The sequence below is a fragment of the Wyeomyia smithii genome, chromosome 1 (genome assembly GCF_029784165.1).
Source record: "Wyeomyia smithii strain HCP4-BCI-WySm-NY-G18 chromosome 1, ASM2978416v1, whole genome shotgun sequence".
Classification (NCBI taxonomy): Eukaryota; Metazoa; Arthropoda; class Insecta; order Diptera; family Culicidae; genus Wyeomyia; species Wyeomyia smithii.
The window spans coordinates 41,372,035-41,389,086 of NC_073694.1; the positions used below are offsets into that span (position 1 = coordinate 41,372,035).

Here is a 17,052-nt window from a genome sequence, read left to right on the forward strand (position 1 = left end):
CAAGCAACATGGCGACAACTTCTTGATACAGCACGAGCCACCAAGGCTCTCGTCTGATTGGTAAGGTAAGCAAGCTATTTCCGCTTCTTCGCCACCGATTGACAGATTGTTACTACAACATATTTTCGATTTTCTTTCATGTCTACTTCAAGAAACGTCCAAAACCATGGAACATGGCAGATGTACAGGTTATCTGTTAATAGTTTTTAATATATATATTTTCGATCATTCCACGGTACATATTCTTTGATTTCGCTTTCGGATTCTTTTCCTACTATTTATGGGATTTTTTTTTTCGCTTGTCGGAATTTACTACTACCTTCTTTCTGTTCCGTTTTTGCGCGCGATGCGGGAAAGGGGAATAAATTAAAACACATTCAACTGTTTGCGTTCCGTTCGAATATTCGCGTCCCTAACCTACCCTCTTCTTCTTCTCTTTCTAATAGTTCGTTCATATTCGCAGGTCACTTCAATGTATGCAGATTTCCTTCCAGCTACATCTATTACTACTCAATTCGGAATCAGGGAATAGTTTTAGTTCGCCCTATTTGGTTCATGGTTCAATTGTTTAGCGGGAATATCTGTTTGCTATATCGGCTGCTAGTACCTGTATATCAACAGCGTTCTGCTGTAGTATGGCTTGTAGATTAGCTACTTTGTGTCCAGTTATCTGCTGAGATTAGTTTGTGTGATTGTTTGCATAAGCTGTGTGTGTGAGAGACTGTATGTAAATGAGCGTTATTGCTTACGAATCACTTGGTTACAGTAGTGACTCCGACTTGGTTGCCTAGGGGGAAGAGATTTTAATAAACACCATTAACTGTAACTGTGAGCGGAATGGGAGGTACTCTCAAAGCTATCGGATCGTTAAAGGGGCTAACACACGCACACAGAAAGGGATGTGGTTTTCGTATTCGCATGTGTGTCGCAGAAAACAATCGCTTGTTTCTAACACGTCAACTGCAATAAAAACAACGTACTGCTCGGTCAATTCAATGAAGGGGTCCGAGAATCGTTCCAATTGACCTCGATGTTCGGCCATTTAGTCTGCAAACAGGTCAGCATTGGATCCGAAGGGTTACACATCCGCACATCACTTTCCAGCAGAATGGCGTGGCCTTTGTTGAAGCGCACCCGGTTTTCGCAGTTGGAGTTTGGTATACCATTATAATGCAAAAGATCAAACGTATCAGGTACAGATTTTTTCTCCGTTGGAAAGAACTCGTACATGAACTCGTTTAGCAGAATAATGCCAAGATTTTCTGGGTCTAGCTTCTTACGCATCAAATCCACGCTGAAACAAGCAAACCACAGTGGATTCTTCCTTTGAATAATATCAAGCAAAAAATTAACTTACTATTCTGGTTCACTGACCAGATCCAGAGCGCACAGCACATCCTGCAGTAGCGGACTTGGTATGAAATTGCTCCCTTCCGTGTCAAACTGCCGGAAGACTCGCCGGGCAATTTCACTCGGAGTTTCCGGCGATACCAATCTCTTCTCGTTGCTGAAAAGCACCGTAAGGTGTGTTTCCGAACCCATTACCCAGACCGGATTTTTGGGGTTCTTGTAGAAGAACCCAACGGTACAGTATTGCATCTGTTCCATGAGTGTGATGAACCCAATATCCGACTGTTGTGTGATGCCTTTTAACTCTACGATAAACATCCCATAAAGTTTCGATTAACTCGATAAATTACAAACCAATCACTTACTCAATCCGCCAACATCTTGCTCATTATCCCAGACGTACGGAACAGCACGTCCCGTTAACATTAGATTAATCAAGGCTTGGCTTCCGTAACCATAGGTCCCATGTATAAGAGGCTCCGAAGTATCCGAAACTTCACTCAAGACGTTATCCAAACCCTAAAAGTGGATTATTTCAATATTAGCTAAAATTGTCACCAATTAATCGTCGCTTGTTACCTTAGTCAGCAAAACTGTGTACAGGAGCAGCAGTACGCCACATTCTTCGGCCAGTACCTGAAAGTGACTAGCGTAATACTTCTCCACGTCATCGATTTGCTCCAGCTCGGTAACAGTTAATCTCTCGTGAAACGTTTCTGGAGTCCACGGTTCCGGTGCACCCGTAACGCCGCCGCCAGCCGCACCCAACTCCGGCGATGCCGCAGCCGTATTTTGATTCTTCAAATCGGACGCAGCCACCGCTGCCGCAGCTGCTGCCATGGCTTCCGCTTCGACTTCGACTTCCTCACTGCCGTCGTTCGGTGGGAGATTCTCGAGTGCATCCATCATTTCCGCATCGCCGTCCATCTCCTCTACCGGGCTGCTAGTGGCGCCAGCCGCCGCACCCCCAAATTGGTCTTGTCTGGGTCGGAGGCTAACGACGCGATATTTGGTGAACTTACACTTCGTCAATATCTGACAAATGGCTTGGATTAGCAACGCTTTACACTTGTCGGTTGTTAGCTGGAAGGAAATTAAATTTGATGTTAGTTTTTAATTTGAATGAACAACAATAATTCGAAGAGTGCCTAATGGTCTGTGAAACAAAGGCAACAAAGTTGAAACTATTGAGGATGCAGTGACGTGAATGTTGTATCCCTTAAAATATTCTTCTCTCTTAGTCTGACTGTTGGCTAAAATAGTGACTCTGTCGCATAGTTTTGATGGGTTATGACTCCAGAGGCTTTTGTGCAAGTTATTGAAGCTGTATGTGTCGACGTAAAGACCACAAGCAAGTTGAGGATGATCCTATCATTTGGATTGAAATTCCTCTAGTATTGCCACCGATGGGCAACCTCGTAACGGTACTAGTAATCTTCAAGTTTTTTTTCTCGGCCAAAGTACTATCATCATCATTAGCAAAATCCACCTCAGTCATCTCATTTACTTTTCCGAGATTTTTCGCCGTAGTTTCATAACTTCCGGTTCCAGATGCAACTTTACTGTGATCTTCATATGAGTTGATAATAAATCAAAATATCAGTGTCTTCTAATCCATCTGCAGCTAGACCGAAAACGAAGAATATTTTTAGAAGATTTCAGCTAGTTGCTGAAAAACATAAATTATATACTCATGAAAATAGTCGCTTTGCATTACACAATTTGACTACATTTCTCTTTCCAACGCCATATGATTAGTTTGGACATTTGTAATCATTGCATATTTTAGATAAAACAATAATAGTTCAAAGCCGCAGCACATATACATACACTACTAACATACTCGAAGCTTGAATGATCATATCATTCATCGGTCAATTAAAACGCTTTCGCGAGTAATAACCTTAGCGTTTTGAATATAATTCCACCAAAAGCAAAAAATCGCTGTTGTCATTTGTTCTTTTTTAACCAAAAAGTATTTATCACAACTCGAGCAAATTATTTATTGATTAATTTTTATTGATGTAAGCACCAATAAAACATCTGACCTAAGACGAAACTCGATTCATTGTTTGAGAATAACTAACTAACCATACCCACTGGCTATGTTCCTTCATCAGACTGATCTAAACTGCATATGGCACTACACGTAAGAGAGACTAGAGCAATAAAATTTCCAGCACCAAAACATTGCATTCTTCCATACTTACATCACTGAAACTGTGCCCGGGGGTTTCCATCAGAAGAATCTTCAGCAGGTACGCCTGCACCGGTGCGATTACACAACACGGTCCGCCGTCACGCTGCACCAGTGCCGACGGTTCGCACGTGCTGAACTCGAAGCCCTGGGACCATCTGCGGAACACTTCCTGCCGGATAGAGGAGCCCCACAGCAGCTGGCAAATTTCACGCAAATCTTGTACGCCCTGCTGCTGCTGCTGCCCAGACGTTCCGGCCGTTTCGCCCGAGTGTGCCGCTGCCGCTGGCTGCTGCTCTCCTCCGGATTGGCCCTGCAACGAGTGCTCACCCATCGTGGCGATTCCTTCGTGTATGGCCCTTGGAATCCAATCCCGTAAAAAGCCAAAGGTCAGAGCAGCGCAGAGGCAGAGGATGAAAAATCCCACACACAAAATTGCCAACACTTTTACGGTAAATCAATTGATATTTTCAGTGGAGAAAGTTAGCTACTGTACTGTACAGTGTCTACACTGCAGATGTCCGCCAAAAAACTATACGAACAACTCGGAATCCAGTCCGATTTGCAAAAAAAGCTGATGGTTGCCTACCAACTTCGATAGAGAAAAAATTCGATTTTTCTTGCCAGATTTCTTGTCACACCACGGCACACACTTCTTACTTTGCACTCCGCACTTCGTCGTTCACTTAAATCAAGCGATTGCTGCAGAAACCAGTTAGCAATGTATACATAAAACGCGATTTTCCAAATAAAAAAATAATTCTCAGGCATTGGCAATTTGACGCGATAATAATGACAGCTGCATGCAGGCTGCGGCTGCAGCCAACCGATAATCAAGGTATATGTGTGTGAGAAGGTGAGGTTTCCGAATCCAGCGCGTACGATGTATGACGTCAGAATGTTTACTGCTGATAATAGAGCAAAAGCTCATTATTTATGAACCACCAGAAGTATTTGAAAAAACAGCCTGTAACTAATCGACATTTCAATCGCTGCAAAATTTTGAATCTTCGGTGACACGTTGTAATTTTGATTTCATAGCCAACTTAGTAATATTAACTATTATTGTGACTAGACACATTATTCCAAATTAAGACATATTATTCCAAATTAAGATATTATTCACAAGGTTGATATTTGTTGACACTCTTGAGTGAAACTGAAAAAAAGCATCCATAAACGTAATTTTTTTTTACAATCCTTTCAGAGTTCTCCCTTCCCGCTTTTTGCGTGGAAGTGTACTGTCAATCACCTCATTATATTTCATGCGTCGGAAACAAGACAGCAAAATCAGTTTATTTCTTTTTACTATGCCTATGGAAAATTTCACTTTCTTAATCTTCTTCCTCATTCAAAGCTGTCACAGTGTCAGCTTCTGTTGTTGGCCCGTACAAGCCACAGGAGCATTTTGAAAAACAAGCTCAAGGTCTAGTTTGAATTTTTGGCACCAACAACTTTTGTCAATTGCAATGCGCTTGAAATTATGACAACTTTGGTTCTACTTTTTCGATTCAGATAATAGTTGAATTTTTATGAAAGCACTCCTGGAAGTATCTATTTTTAATGCAAGCTAAAAAACTTTTGTTAAATCCTTGTTTTTACTAAATCAAGTATGAACACCGTTTTATGAACCTCTTATTGTAAGTATTTCTAAAAAGTAATTGTTTTCATTTGTTTTACCCTCGGTTTCACCACAAAAGATCAAAGTGGTCCAAATCTTACTAAACACGAGCAATGAATAAAGCGATATGACTATTTACATAGGGGTCATTCCATACGAAGTGTACATGCCACTTGGGCACGACCATCACAGATTTTGCTTGAAGTTGGGGAAATTATTCATCTACTGTCTCTTTGGAAAAATCCCAATTTTGGTGTCGATTAAAATACCATCCGCTCTGTAGGATCCCCCTCTTTAATGCAAAGTCACGCAATGTTTGTCAAAAATCTCTTTTTACTTTTGCTCACAATTCATAGATAGATGATGATGATAGATGATTTTTGAAGAAAATTCGGGTTATTCGCGTTGAAAGAGATTTTGAAGGCTGTTCGCACCTACGTGAACACTCATATGTAATTGTCAAAATGTGCGTGATGACAAAAGCAAAAATATTTCCTTCCTTCTTTTTTGCATGCAAAAACCAAACAAATATCAGCAACACCGTCAACGCGAATAAACCAAGGAATCTAGAAAAAATATAAGTTTCGACCGGAAGCCATTTTTATTTTAAATTTGATAATTTCATCGTGTTCCTTGGAATTTCACATAAGAAACAACTATCATCCCGAGGTAATATGAGCCAATCTTGAGATATAACATTTTTACAAAAAGTTGTAAACTTCGTAATTTTTTTTTTACAATTTATAGACGTAAGACACCCGAAAAATAATGATAGGTAAATTTTGAAGAAAATAAACTAAGGAATCCAGAAAAAATATTATTTTTGACCGGAAGTGAAGATAGATTATTTTTGTATTTTAAAACCAAATTTGCATTTTTCGGCAAATGCAGCTAATTTTATTTTAAATTTGATGGTTTCATCGTATTTCTTGGAAAATTTTACATAAGAAGCACTTAACACCTCGTGGTAATATGAGCCAATCTCGAGATATAACATTTTTGCGAAAAATTAATTACGAAGTTCAAAACTATTTTCGTAAAAATGCTATACCTCGAGATTGGCTCATATTACCACGAGGTGATAAGTGTTTCTTACGTAAAATTTTCCAAGTAATATGGAAGAAAGTTCGTAATAAATTACTCACCCTGTTGACAATTCTGCTTACGTCAGTTTGAAGTCTTCATACAATTTATCAAAAGAAAAATATATCTGGCAACATTTGTGTTGCCAATTTTTCAGAAATCGCAAATCTGACGTAAGCAGAAAGGTTCGCATATTACGAACACGCATTATAGAGACCGCCATGATGGTGCGTAAAAAGCTGGATTAAAAATTGCCAAATTCCGCGTTATGTAATATTTGAATGGTTCCTTTTGACAATTCGTGACTTTGCTATAAAGATGGGGGTCCTACAGAGCGGGGGGTATTCCCATCGACACCAAAATTGGGATTTTTCCAAAACGACAGTAGATGAATAATTCCCCCAACTTTGAGCAAAATCTGTGATGGTCGTGTCCAAGTTTATACTTTTTCGTGGTCACTTCGTATGGAATGACCCATATTATTAACTTAGCGATTGGCGATCCGCTAATGTTGGCTTAGCGTTTAGCGATCATCTAGCTAAATTTTATGGTTAGCGACTTAGCGATTAGCGTCGCTAAATTTTCTGTTAGCGATGCCCACCACCATAAGTATTGTTAGGTACAGATGAAAAGTATCGCGTTGCTTAAAAAATATTCAACGCAAACATTTTTTGTATTCATTGTGGTTTTACAAAATATTTTGGTTTATTTTCACGTAAAATAAATAATTTCATAACGTTTCAATTATCAAACTTGCGCTTTCTGACTTCACGGCTTGGACCAGGTTTTATTTTAAATTCAAACGTCATCACGGATTTTTGTGGAAGAATGATGCGGTTTCTTCGGGAAAATATTCATTATGATAAATTTCCTACACGCAATGAAGTTAAACATATTTTCTGAAACGTAATATTTCTGTTCTGTTTACGTAAATAGTAGGAGGGTGGTATCCAAGACACGACCGCACAGTTGACGTAGGACTACAATAATTTTATATTTTTATTTTGAAGCAATGTTTGATTTGAACTCGTTTTACTTTTGTAGTTTGCTTGATTTGTTTTAGCCAATTCAAGCTCAATATCTTCCAAAAGGAAGGTATTTTGGTTCGGGTGGTAATATCAAGTACCTAGGTCGTCAGCACAAATTCATCAAGCGACACCTCAAACGACTTGGAACTAAAACTAGTTAATTGGTGGCCATTTCTACTGTTAAGGTCGTCTTTGATCATTTAAAAAGTCAAAAAAGTCATGAAAAAAAACCGTTCATCATTGGCATGGTTTGATTTTGGCAACAGAAAAAAATCTGACGTGTTGCCAAGATCGAATGGGGTCTGTACTTTGATTATTTCTTTGGAGCACTCCATCTTAGAAGAAAAAATATTCTCTTTAATATTCGCAATGGTCCATAAACAAAATTTAGGGGGAAATTTGGGTGTAGAGCTCTATAGCAATGTTTTAGAGAAAAACTTTTTTTTACAAAGTTACTTAAAATTATTGGAGCTTTTATCATATGTAACAACTTTGTAGAAGAGAGTTTTTCTCTAAAATATTGCTATAGTGCTCTAGACCCAAATTTCCCCCTAAATTTGGTATCTGGACCATTGATGAATACCTTTCATTCTAATACAGCGAATTTTCTTTAATACGCGAAAAGGCAACCTTCTATAAAATGTTTAATTGAGTACGGTTTAGTAGAAATTAAACTTCCTTCTATATCTATTTGTCTTGTTGAAGTTGGCTCACTCACCGATCACAAAGCGGCAAAGATGTCACATAATTTTTTTTCCTGCAGTTACAAGCTCGTGGAAAATATATCGATAACGAATTACAGTTTTAATAGAAAATGTATTTTCACAGAAAATTTGAAATTGACACAGAATTTCAAGAACATGTTAACATTCAATTCAATTTAGATGAAAAAAAAAATAACATTCAATTCAGGTCAATTCAAACTTTTTATTAGTATACAGAATCAATCAGAAAAAAATTGATCAGTTTCAAGATACCAAAGAACAACGAAAATACAATATTTGAAAGTTATATGTCTGTTATCTTCGAAAATGAACTGGGCTAGAGTGATGCACAACATTAGCCTCAGCAATTAATGTTTGCATAGCGTTGTTCAATTACAAGTAAGGTTATGGAAAGTAATATTTTCTAGCAAATGCTAATTCAAAAAAATTTTCAATTGAAAAATACAAATACAAATGTCAGAACTCAAATATCAAGTTGAAATGAATTTGGTTTTCCTCTATACCGCCACCGCGGGATGCAACTAGTATTGTCATATTGGACTAAATTCATTTAGCTAGTAAAATATAATCATTAGTACAGCTCGTTTAACTACCTATTCAAAGATCTGTACGGAGCATTTTGGTTTTCTATTGTCTTTTAAATACCCTATATTCAGTTATTTAAATAAATCTGGAAAAAGCAGAGTATAGAGTTGAAAAATAAACAACGTATTTTGTTGTCCATGGCCGCGCAGCGTATTTTGCGGCACCCGAAAAATCATATTGAATTCTGATATTTGCTGCTATACGAAACAAGAAGAAGAAGAAGAAGAAGACAATTCAAACGGCAATTCGATTGCGTCCCACGCCACACTGTGCGTCAACAGCGGCAATGTAGTTTTCACTTGGCTTGACTGCACAAAAATGAACATCGAGTTTTTCTGCACTGATAGACGACGAGTAACCAGCGCTCTGTTCAAACATTGCTCGGTGCAGTTCTGTTACCTGTGCCATCATGTTTTCCTTCAAGACATCAGTTTTATCAACATTAACAAATTTATTAACAGCAGAACGTGAAACTCTCTGATAGTGGAGGTGGTTACGAACTTTCCGAAAAAGCTTTACCTTCAAGACATCAAAATAGTCTAGGCTCATGGAAGCTAACATTAGTTGACCTATTGGGACGGGGCAGCTTCTGTCAATTTTTTTTTGCTACTGCTATACAGGATATCACAGCAGGCAGTTGGTGTCTTTTCATGAAGTGGTACATTGTGGGTGAAAATTCGACCTTGAAACTTTTATTCAATTTCCACTGTTTAACAATGAAGTGATAATGAAAATCGAAGAATCACAAAATTGTCCATCATTTTATAAATCCAACGACATATTGATTATTGTGATCCATCATGTGGTTACATCAGTATAACCGTTTGAAATCTTTCATTCCGACGTTACATCTTGATTTTAGTTTTCGCGGAATGTATCTCGATCGAGGGGTAAGACAGTGAGTAAATTTGAGGTTTTCCGAGTTTTTCTGAGGAAACCTGAAAAATAAAGAGCAAATCTGAGTAACTCTCGTGTCTCTGAATATCCATCCTTAAACTTTTTTCCCACCGCAAATATACACATGAATGTTGCTCGGTCCCACCGTTCATATATATTTTTTGCTTTCAAGGTAATCCAAGATGTGAATCATCTGAGAATTTCGGAGTAATATTGAGTAAATTAGAGTAACTCCCAAGTAAAAGAGCAACTCAGATAAAAGTGAGAAAATTTGAGTTTTTTCTGAGAAAACGTGAAAAATAAAGAGCAAATCTGAGTAACTCTCGTGTCTCTGAAAATCCATCCTTAAATCTTTCCCCCACCGCGAATATAAATATGAATGTTACTCGGTCTCACCGCTCATTTATTTTTCTTGTTCTCAAGGTATCGAAGATGTGAATCAGCTGGAAATTTCGGAGTAATATTGAGTAAATTAGAGTTACTCCCAAGCATAAGAGTAACTCAGATAAAAGCTGTCTCGCCCCTCGATCTCGATATAGTGCGGTTAGACGTAGTCCTACGTCAAAAGTAAGGCCTTGTTCAATGAAACAAACTTGCTGACGACATTGGGTAAAAAAAAACAATTTTTTACAGTCAAATCTAAAACTATCACAATTTTTCGAGTTTAGATCAATGTGCACTGTGAGATTTTCAAACAAATCATTCCACCAATTGTAAGTCACGGTGCTCCCACAGACCGTTATTATAAAAAAATGCACCAAAGAATCTGAGCACACCATTCGATCCGTTATGACGTCCAGAATCTCTGGTCAAAATTTCAAAATCATCGCACGGTACATTTTTGAGTGATGCCCTTTTGAAGGTCGTTAAGTACAATAAAGTGATATAAAAACGACGAAATACTTATTGTAAAGCACGTTTTTCAACCCCCATTTTATAAAATAACTTCCAAAACAGTTTCTACCCATTCCAAGGGTTATATTTCAAGAAATTAACAATAGGTGAAAAGATTTATTTGAAAATCCCACAGTGCACAGTGGTCTAAACTCGAAAAATCGTGATCGTTCTAGATTTAACTGTGAAAAATTGATTTTATGTACTCAATGTCTTCAGCAAAATTGTTTCATAAAAAAGGCCTTACTTTGGTTTTTTTGGTTTTTCGATCAATCCACCTAACAGTTAGATGAAAAAAATATTTTTTCTAGTTTTCAATATACCAGATTGCCACCTTCAGCAAAGTTGTGGAAAATTTAAAAAAAAGCGGAATACTGCTATGTCCTATCTGTACGTTGGACACGACGTAATAGAGTTTTTTGTGGAACACCCCGCCTTGAAAGCAGTTTTTTGTCTATAATTTTGTCTGTACTGGTCAAAACAATGCAAAATGTTCTAAGATTTTATTCACCCAACTAAGATTCCCTCAAGACTTTATAAAATTTATTGTTTTGACAATCATAGAAAAAGTTATAAACAAAAAACTGATTTTAAAGAGAGTTGTTCTTAAAAAACTCTATTTTGTAGTGTTCAACGTAGAGATAGGATTCATTTCATCAATCGTACGTAGTAGGATGTTTTCATAACGTAAGTTTTTTGGCTTCGTCGTTTCATTCGAGTTGATGTTTCTCTATTGCACAAAAATTCAAAAGCCCGCCAATTCCTGGAAACGGAAATTTTACCTAAATGTAAATGAAAATTTTACATAAAGAACTCTAGATTAAGTGGAGTTTTCATATTTATACATGAAAAGTTGGGAAAACATATTTTGTAGCGAAAATATTATGCCAGATTTTGTCACCTCTGAACATGCGGTCTTCAAGTTTCTCTCCAGTTACGCATGCTGATTCAACAGACCACTGCAGTGGTCGTATGTTGGAATTCTAGCTCTAAGGTTCCTAAAGCGAAAGAATTTGGCACCTAGCCAATACATTTTCATCATCAGTAGCGTGAGCACATGGCAAAAGTCCACGTGCATTGTCAGCAGGAAGAAATCTCCGCCTGCGACCATGCGCACTAGCCACGGCTGTAGCCCACAAAGAATCCGTCATCTGGCCCCGTCAAAACAATACACTCAGGCAAGGTGTGTATCAATGAGCCCGATTTTTTTCCGCAATGGAACCATGCCGGAATGTGCTCAATGACCCGCACCAGTGTCGTCTGTGCTTACGTGTTTGCGACGACAATTTTCTGGAGAGTATTTTTTCCGAAAAAGAGTACAACATAGCGCATCAAATTTTCGAATGCACGTCAATGAGGGTGAGTTTGAAGTGTAGATTGTGAAAATATTGTCCTAACAAAAGTACCTTATTCCGATTAGGTCTCCAAACAGGATAATCTAACCAAGGTTTGCAAAAACTGTGCCACTCTTTTATTCATAACAACTGAGTTCAGAAATGCTTGCTTCAAGACTAATCGTTTATTACTTGAAGATTTTGTCATATTAGAGATGGGAGAATGGGTTGAGCCTGCTAACCAAATCACGTTGCAAAGTTGCTCCGAGTTAATTACAAAACACAAGCAGCAAGTAGACTATCTCTATGACAGTATTGTTCCAGAATCGGAATCATACCTGACGGGTTCATTCGAGATTGAGCGAGAACTGTTCAACTCGGTCAGCAATGTGGAGAAGAACTGTGATTTACTGCCAATTGGCAGAGAAGATGAACCTTATCCAGATGATTTTGATCCGGAGGAACCGGATCCGGAAATCATCCGGGAGATTACAAAGTTTCTAGAGTCACGAACGGAAGGGGACAATGAATATTGTCAGGTTTGCTGCTTGGATGTAGCCCAGGATTACGACAAAATGTTACCTGGAGTCGAGAATTGCTTTAAGAGTTTGAACCTGAGCCAGGATTTGCGAATATGTGAAATGTGTCAATTGTGCTTGGAATTACTGAGTATATGGCAAGATACGTCAAGAATTGCTAGAAGTAGAACGATACAGCCGTCTTCAGTTTCTAGCAAAATAGGCAATATTAAAGAAACTCAGCGACATCTGTTAAAGCAACTGGGGAAATTGAAAGAACAGTTGTCCAAGGCAGAGAAGAGTAAACCTAAGGAAGCCAAAAAGGTAAAAGGCTGTAAGCGAAGAAAAGTCGCGTGTCACATTTGCGGGAAGCTGTACGATAGCTGGAAGCTTAAGGCTCATCTGAATGATCACGAAAGTAGGGCAAAATTTATTCAAGTTTTTTTTTGTAATATAGGGTCGTTTGTTTCAGACCGCAAACCTTATGCATGTGACAAAGAAGGTTGCCACAGTGCGTTCAGCGGAGTGGATTTACTGAACCGACATAAAAAGCTGTGGCATTCGGATTACTTCTACAAGAGCTGTACAATTTGCGGACGAAAATGTAAAACACAGGGCATTTACAAGACTCACATCTCCTACCATGAAGCTCCGAAATTGCCATGTGAAATTTGTGGAAAATTAATGAGAAACAAGTAGTGATGCTTCCGACGAACGTGTGAACGGACGATGATTAAATATCATTTATCTTTCAGGAGAAGTATGTGGAAACATCTGAAGTCACACGAAAATCCCGAAGATCGAAAACATGTTTGCGACATTTGTAACAAACGGTTTGCCGTTGCGTATACACTTCGCGTCCATAAGCGCATCCACACTAAGGAGAAACCTTTCGCTTGTGAACGTTGCGAGAAACGGTTTCAGTACAATTGTTTGCTGAAAAACCATATGGAAAAACATCACCAGAAGTAAAATAAAGAAATGCGGACTTACTAGTCGACTTATTAGCTGAAGGATGGATAAAAATATTCAACATTTAAGTTTCTCGAATACTATTTCTTTCAGTTCCCGCCATCAAATGGTCTTTTACGAGATGGGAAATGGTGCTTGATGTCAATATGGCACGTTTATACCTATTCTGTAATTATTATTTGCCTTAGTAATCAGGGTGGCCACTCATTTTACATTTTCGAGTTCCCGCATTTTTCCCGACTTTTTCTCGCATGATTGCAAGAAATTCCCGATTGTAAGAAACGGTAACTAGGTTATGTTCTATCGACGGCTGAACGTCAATTTTAATAGCTCATATCATTTCTACCGAATTTGCTCGGGACATTCTATACAAACAGTTGATTAGTCACATGAAATGCAACCTTTGCCTTCCCATGGTAGTCAGGTTAAATACAATTTTTGCGGTTTTCTCAAATTTGCAAATCTTCCATTAAGCAGTCAATAATCGTGTTAGCTATTTTGTTTATTATATTCATTATGTTTGTCTATCTGTCTCCTAAAAATATGATTTAAGCACCCTTTTTTTCAACGCATAACAACCTATGAGGGGAACAACAACAAACCAAACAGCACTTTTCGTACAAACTTTTTTTTTCGTTGTTCAAATCATCGGGAAAAGTCGTGGGAAGTTAAGGGTGAACAAGAAACTACTTTACCTAAGAGTAATGAATATTTTGATTGAATTGATTATTTAGGGAACAAAACTTGTGACATGGATTTGCGTTTTTTTTCCCAAATTAAAGATATTTTTTTACATTAAGGAAAAATACTGCGATTTAACTGTATTTCGTTCATCACGCATTACATAGATTCTGAAAACTTCAGAAGTGCATTCACAACTTTTTCAGTATTTTGATTTGCTAGTTCATCAAAGTTGCATCTCGCTGGTTATCTGCCAACATCTTCAACTTGTTTGCATCCTGCGCTCAAAATGGCCAAGCTGATAAAAAAATGATAGTAGGGGCCCACATTTCAAAATAAGTGATTTCGAAACTTAAAAAATAGCCTGGAAATCAGAAAAATGATCTTAAATTATTATTTTCAAATTAAAAGGCTGCACAAACTGTCTTGCAGAAACCGTTGAAAAGGGAACAAATTTATTATTAACTTCTTTTAAACTTTTCAAGAAAAAAAAATGTTTCCTGAAATTTTCCCAAATCCTTATTAGGATTTTTTCTGAAGAATTTTTAGTTTCTCAACTTTTTGAAATGTTTAATTTAAAATATTTTTAATACTCAACTACTGCCAACAACTTTGCCGAAAACATCGCATCAATCAAACAAATCTTTCTGGTTTCGAAAAAAAAACTTTCAGAAATTTTAACTTTTTCCGTGTTCAAATAATCAACGTTGTAACATTTGGCAACTTAGAACTCAAAGCTTTTTGAGATATTCAATATTTTTTTTCAATAGAACTACTATCTAAAGCTTTGCCGGAAACATCACACCAATCAAGCTAATAATTTTGGCTTTTAAAACATTTAAAGTATTTTTGTTTATTGGCCACTGATTCAGCAGCGATGCACAGGGCGATTGCAGGGCTAACGCTACGATCCCGCAGACACTAACAGACTCTCTCGAGCCGAGACACGAACCTGCGACGACGAAAAGCATGTAAAAAGTCGTAGGAAGAAACAAATAAAATAAATAAAATGTTTTCTTGAAAAATCTCGAAAACGATAATATTGTTTTCTAAGGGTATTTACATCAAAAATAGTTTTTTTTACAATCAAATTGCATAATTTACAGAAAAAATACGAGTTTGAAATATGTACAAAAATTATTTTTTCAAAAAATTTCCAAATAATGTTTGCTTTATTTTGTGGCAAGTTTCAAATGTTTTTTCAATTAACTGCTCCGCATAGCAAGTTCGTCCCAAACCTGAATTTTCACCAGCATTGAGTTTCTAAGCGGGAAAGGTAGCTAGTTTCGCTAGAGTTCGCCAAATATTTCGTCTAAAAGACTAGCTGAAATAAAAATCTATTTGAAGAACTGGAGAATCAGAACTGTGTGCCACTTATTTTATCCTCAATTCGTTCATTCAAACAACTACTAATAATTGGCAATGTAAGTAAGACTGTACAGTGAAACCTATTTTGCATTGCTCTTAGAAATTGAAACAGTTTCTATTGTACATATGAGAATTTATGATTAATTCTCTCACTAAAAACGTTTTCTCGACAAACTGGCAACTTTCATTCCCAGACTGCTTAAAGTAGTCAGCTGGTCAGCGGGTCAAAATAAGTAAGTTTAGTGACTTTTTGGTCAAAAAAAATCACAGGAAGGTTGTATGCAAAGCCACGACCGCAAGGTTGAAGTAGAATACTTTTACAAGAAAGACAAACCAGCTGCTTGCGTGTCAGTCATTTTTTCTAGTGAATAAACGTTGACCGTTCATTGGCAGTATTGTAATTTCTTTTTGTTTGATATTTTGAATGAAGTTCATTGAATATTCTTAAATTTTGTGCAAATGAGAAGCTGAAGTGCTGCCGAATTGTAATATGCACATTTAATACAACATCATTAAACGGGAACGGAACAAAGGCTACGGTTATGCAGAACGCGAATGACGGCGCGATGCGATTCGCCTTACCGTGGTGAAATGCACAGCTGTTTTTAAGGCGAAGTAGAGCTATACATTTCAACACATTTCGTCTTGCCGAATCGCATCGCGCTGTTATTTGCGTTCTTCATAACCGTAGCCAAACACTAAGCGACGCAAACACGTAATAATAGTCAGAGTATGCATGTAGATGAAGATAATTAACTTTGGATTATAGCGCAAAACGAGAAAATATTAACTCTTCGAATATTCATTTGTGTTCTTCAAATTTCAGTTGTTTAATTTAATATCCGATGAAATGTCTGTTTTTTATCTGATGAAGCTCTTATATAGGCCAAATGATGCATTCCCAATTTACTAGGTTCATAACTCTGCCGACCGTGCTTGGGAAAGCAATCGTATAACGACCAATCAGAGGTCGAATTTTGTGTTTTGACAAGGCTTAAGAATTTTCAATAGTACAATAGTTCGAATAATAAAATTGCAATTTCATGCATTTGGTAGGAATCTTAGAAGATTTTCTAATCGATTGCTGCAGAAAAACGTGAGAAATCCATCGAAAACTAACCGATTTATTAGCATTCAAAATGGACATATTTCTCACTTTTTTCAGTTTTAGATTTTCATTTCACATCCCTATGTAGCCGAACTTCCTGAGAGAAGTATTCTACTTCAAAAGCATTTTGCGGTTCAAAATCGTTTGCTAATTACAACCTTTGAGCTGCCCTAACATTGGGGAAATTAAGATACACGGACAACATGCACTGTGGAAGCTATTTCACATTCAGTAAATTAGACGGGTGCGACAGATTTAAATTGCTAGAATGCAACACAGAATGCTTGTTTGCGTTGACAAAAATTATTAACTTTCAATGACTTGTTTATTTGCCTTGAAAAAGGCATTTTGATTTCCGGAATTAAATTTTCTGATGGCAATCTTCATGCTGCCCCAACACGGGGGGAATAATGGCTGTCTGGCGACACACGCTGAGAAAAACCACGCTGCTCCTGAGACGTGGTGACTAACCACAGGGCTAGTGCTGCTGCTAAGGAAGGGCGACTGCTGTTGTCGCTGTCTAGAACTATTATGAGCGGCTGAAACAGGCTCTTATATAGACCAAAAAGCATGTTTTCAATTGCAAGGTATATGATCCTGTCGACCGTGCTTGGGAAGCAAGCATATTACGACCAATCAGAGGTCGAATTTTTCGTTTTGGAAAGGTTTGACTATTTTCAATAGTACAATA

At 37.5% G+C, this 17,052-nt stretch overlaps 2 protein-coding genes across 2 annotated transcripts; one reads left to right on the plus strand and one right to left on the minus strand.

The window, feature by feature from the left end:
- Positions 1–183: 183 nt before the first annotated feature.
- Positions 184–4,359, minus strand: LOC129721660 (ubiquitin carboxyl-terminal hydrolase MINDY-3 homolog). The gene is made up of 5 exons (XM_055674463.1): positions 3,561–4,359; positions 1,930–2,433; positions 1,716–1,869; positions 1,358–1,655; positions 184–1,294 (listed from the first exon to the last, which is right to left on the minus strand). The coding sequence occupies exons 1-5, from the start codon at positions 3,879–3,881 to the stop codon at positions 988–990; spliced, it is 1,584 nt and encodes a 527-aa protein (XP_055530438.1). The 5' UTR covers positions 3,882–4,359; the 3' UTR covers positions 184–987.
- A 7,073-nt stretch (positions 4,360–11,432) lies between these two features.
- LOC129728369 (zinc finger protein 675-like) lies at positions 11,433–15,754 on the plus strand. Its single transcript, XM_055686810.1, has 4 exons — positions 11,433–11,739; positions 11,801–12,650; positions 12,705–12,927; positions 12,988–15,754. Exons 1-4 carry the CDS (start codon positions 11,596–11,598, stop codon positions 13,202–13,204), a joined length of 1,434 nt encoding a protein of 477 aa, XP_055542785.1. The 5' UTR covers positions 11,433–11,595; the 3' UTR covers positions 13,205–15,754.
- Positions 15,755–17,052: the final 1,298 nt, after the last annotated feature.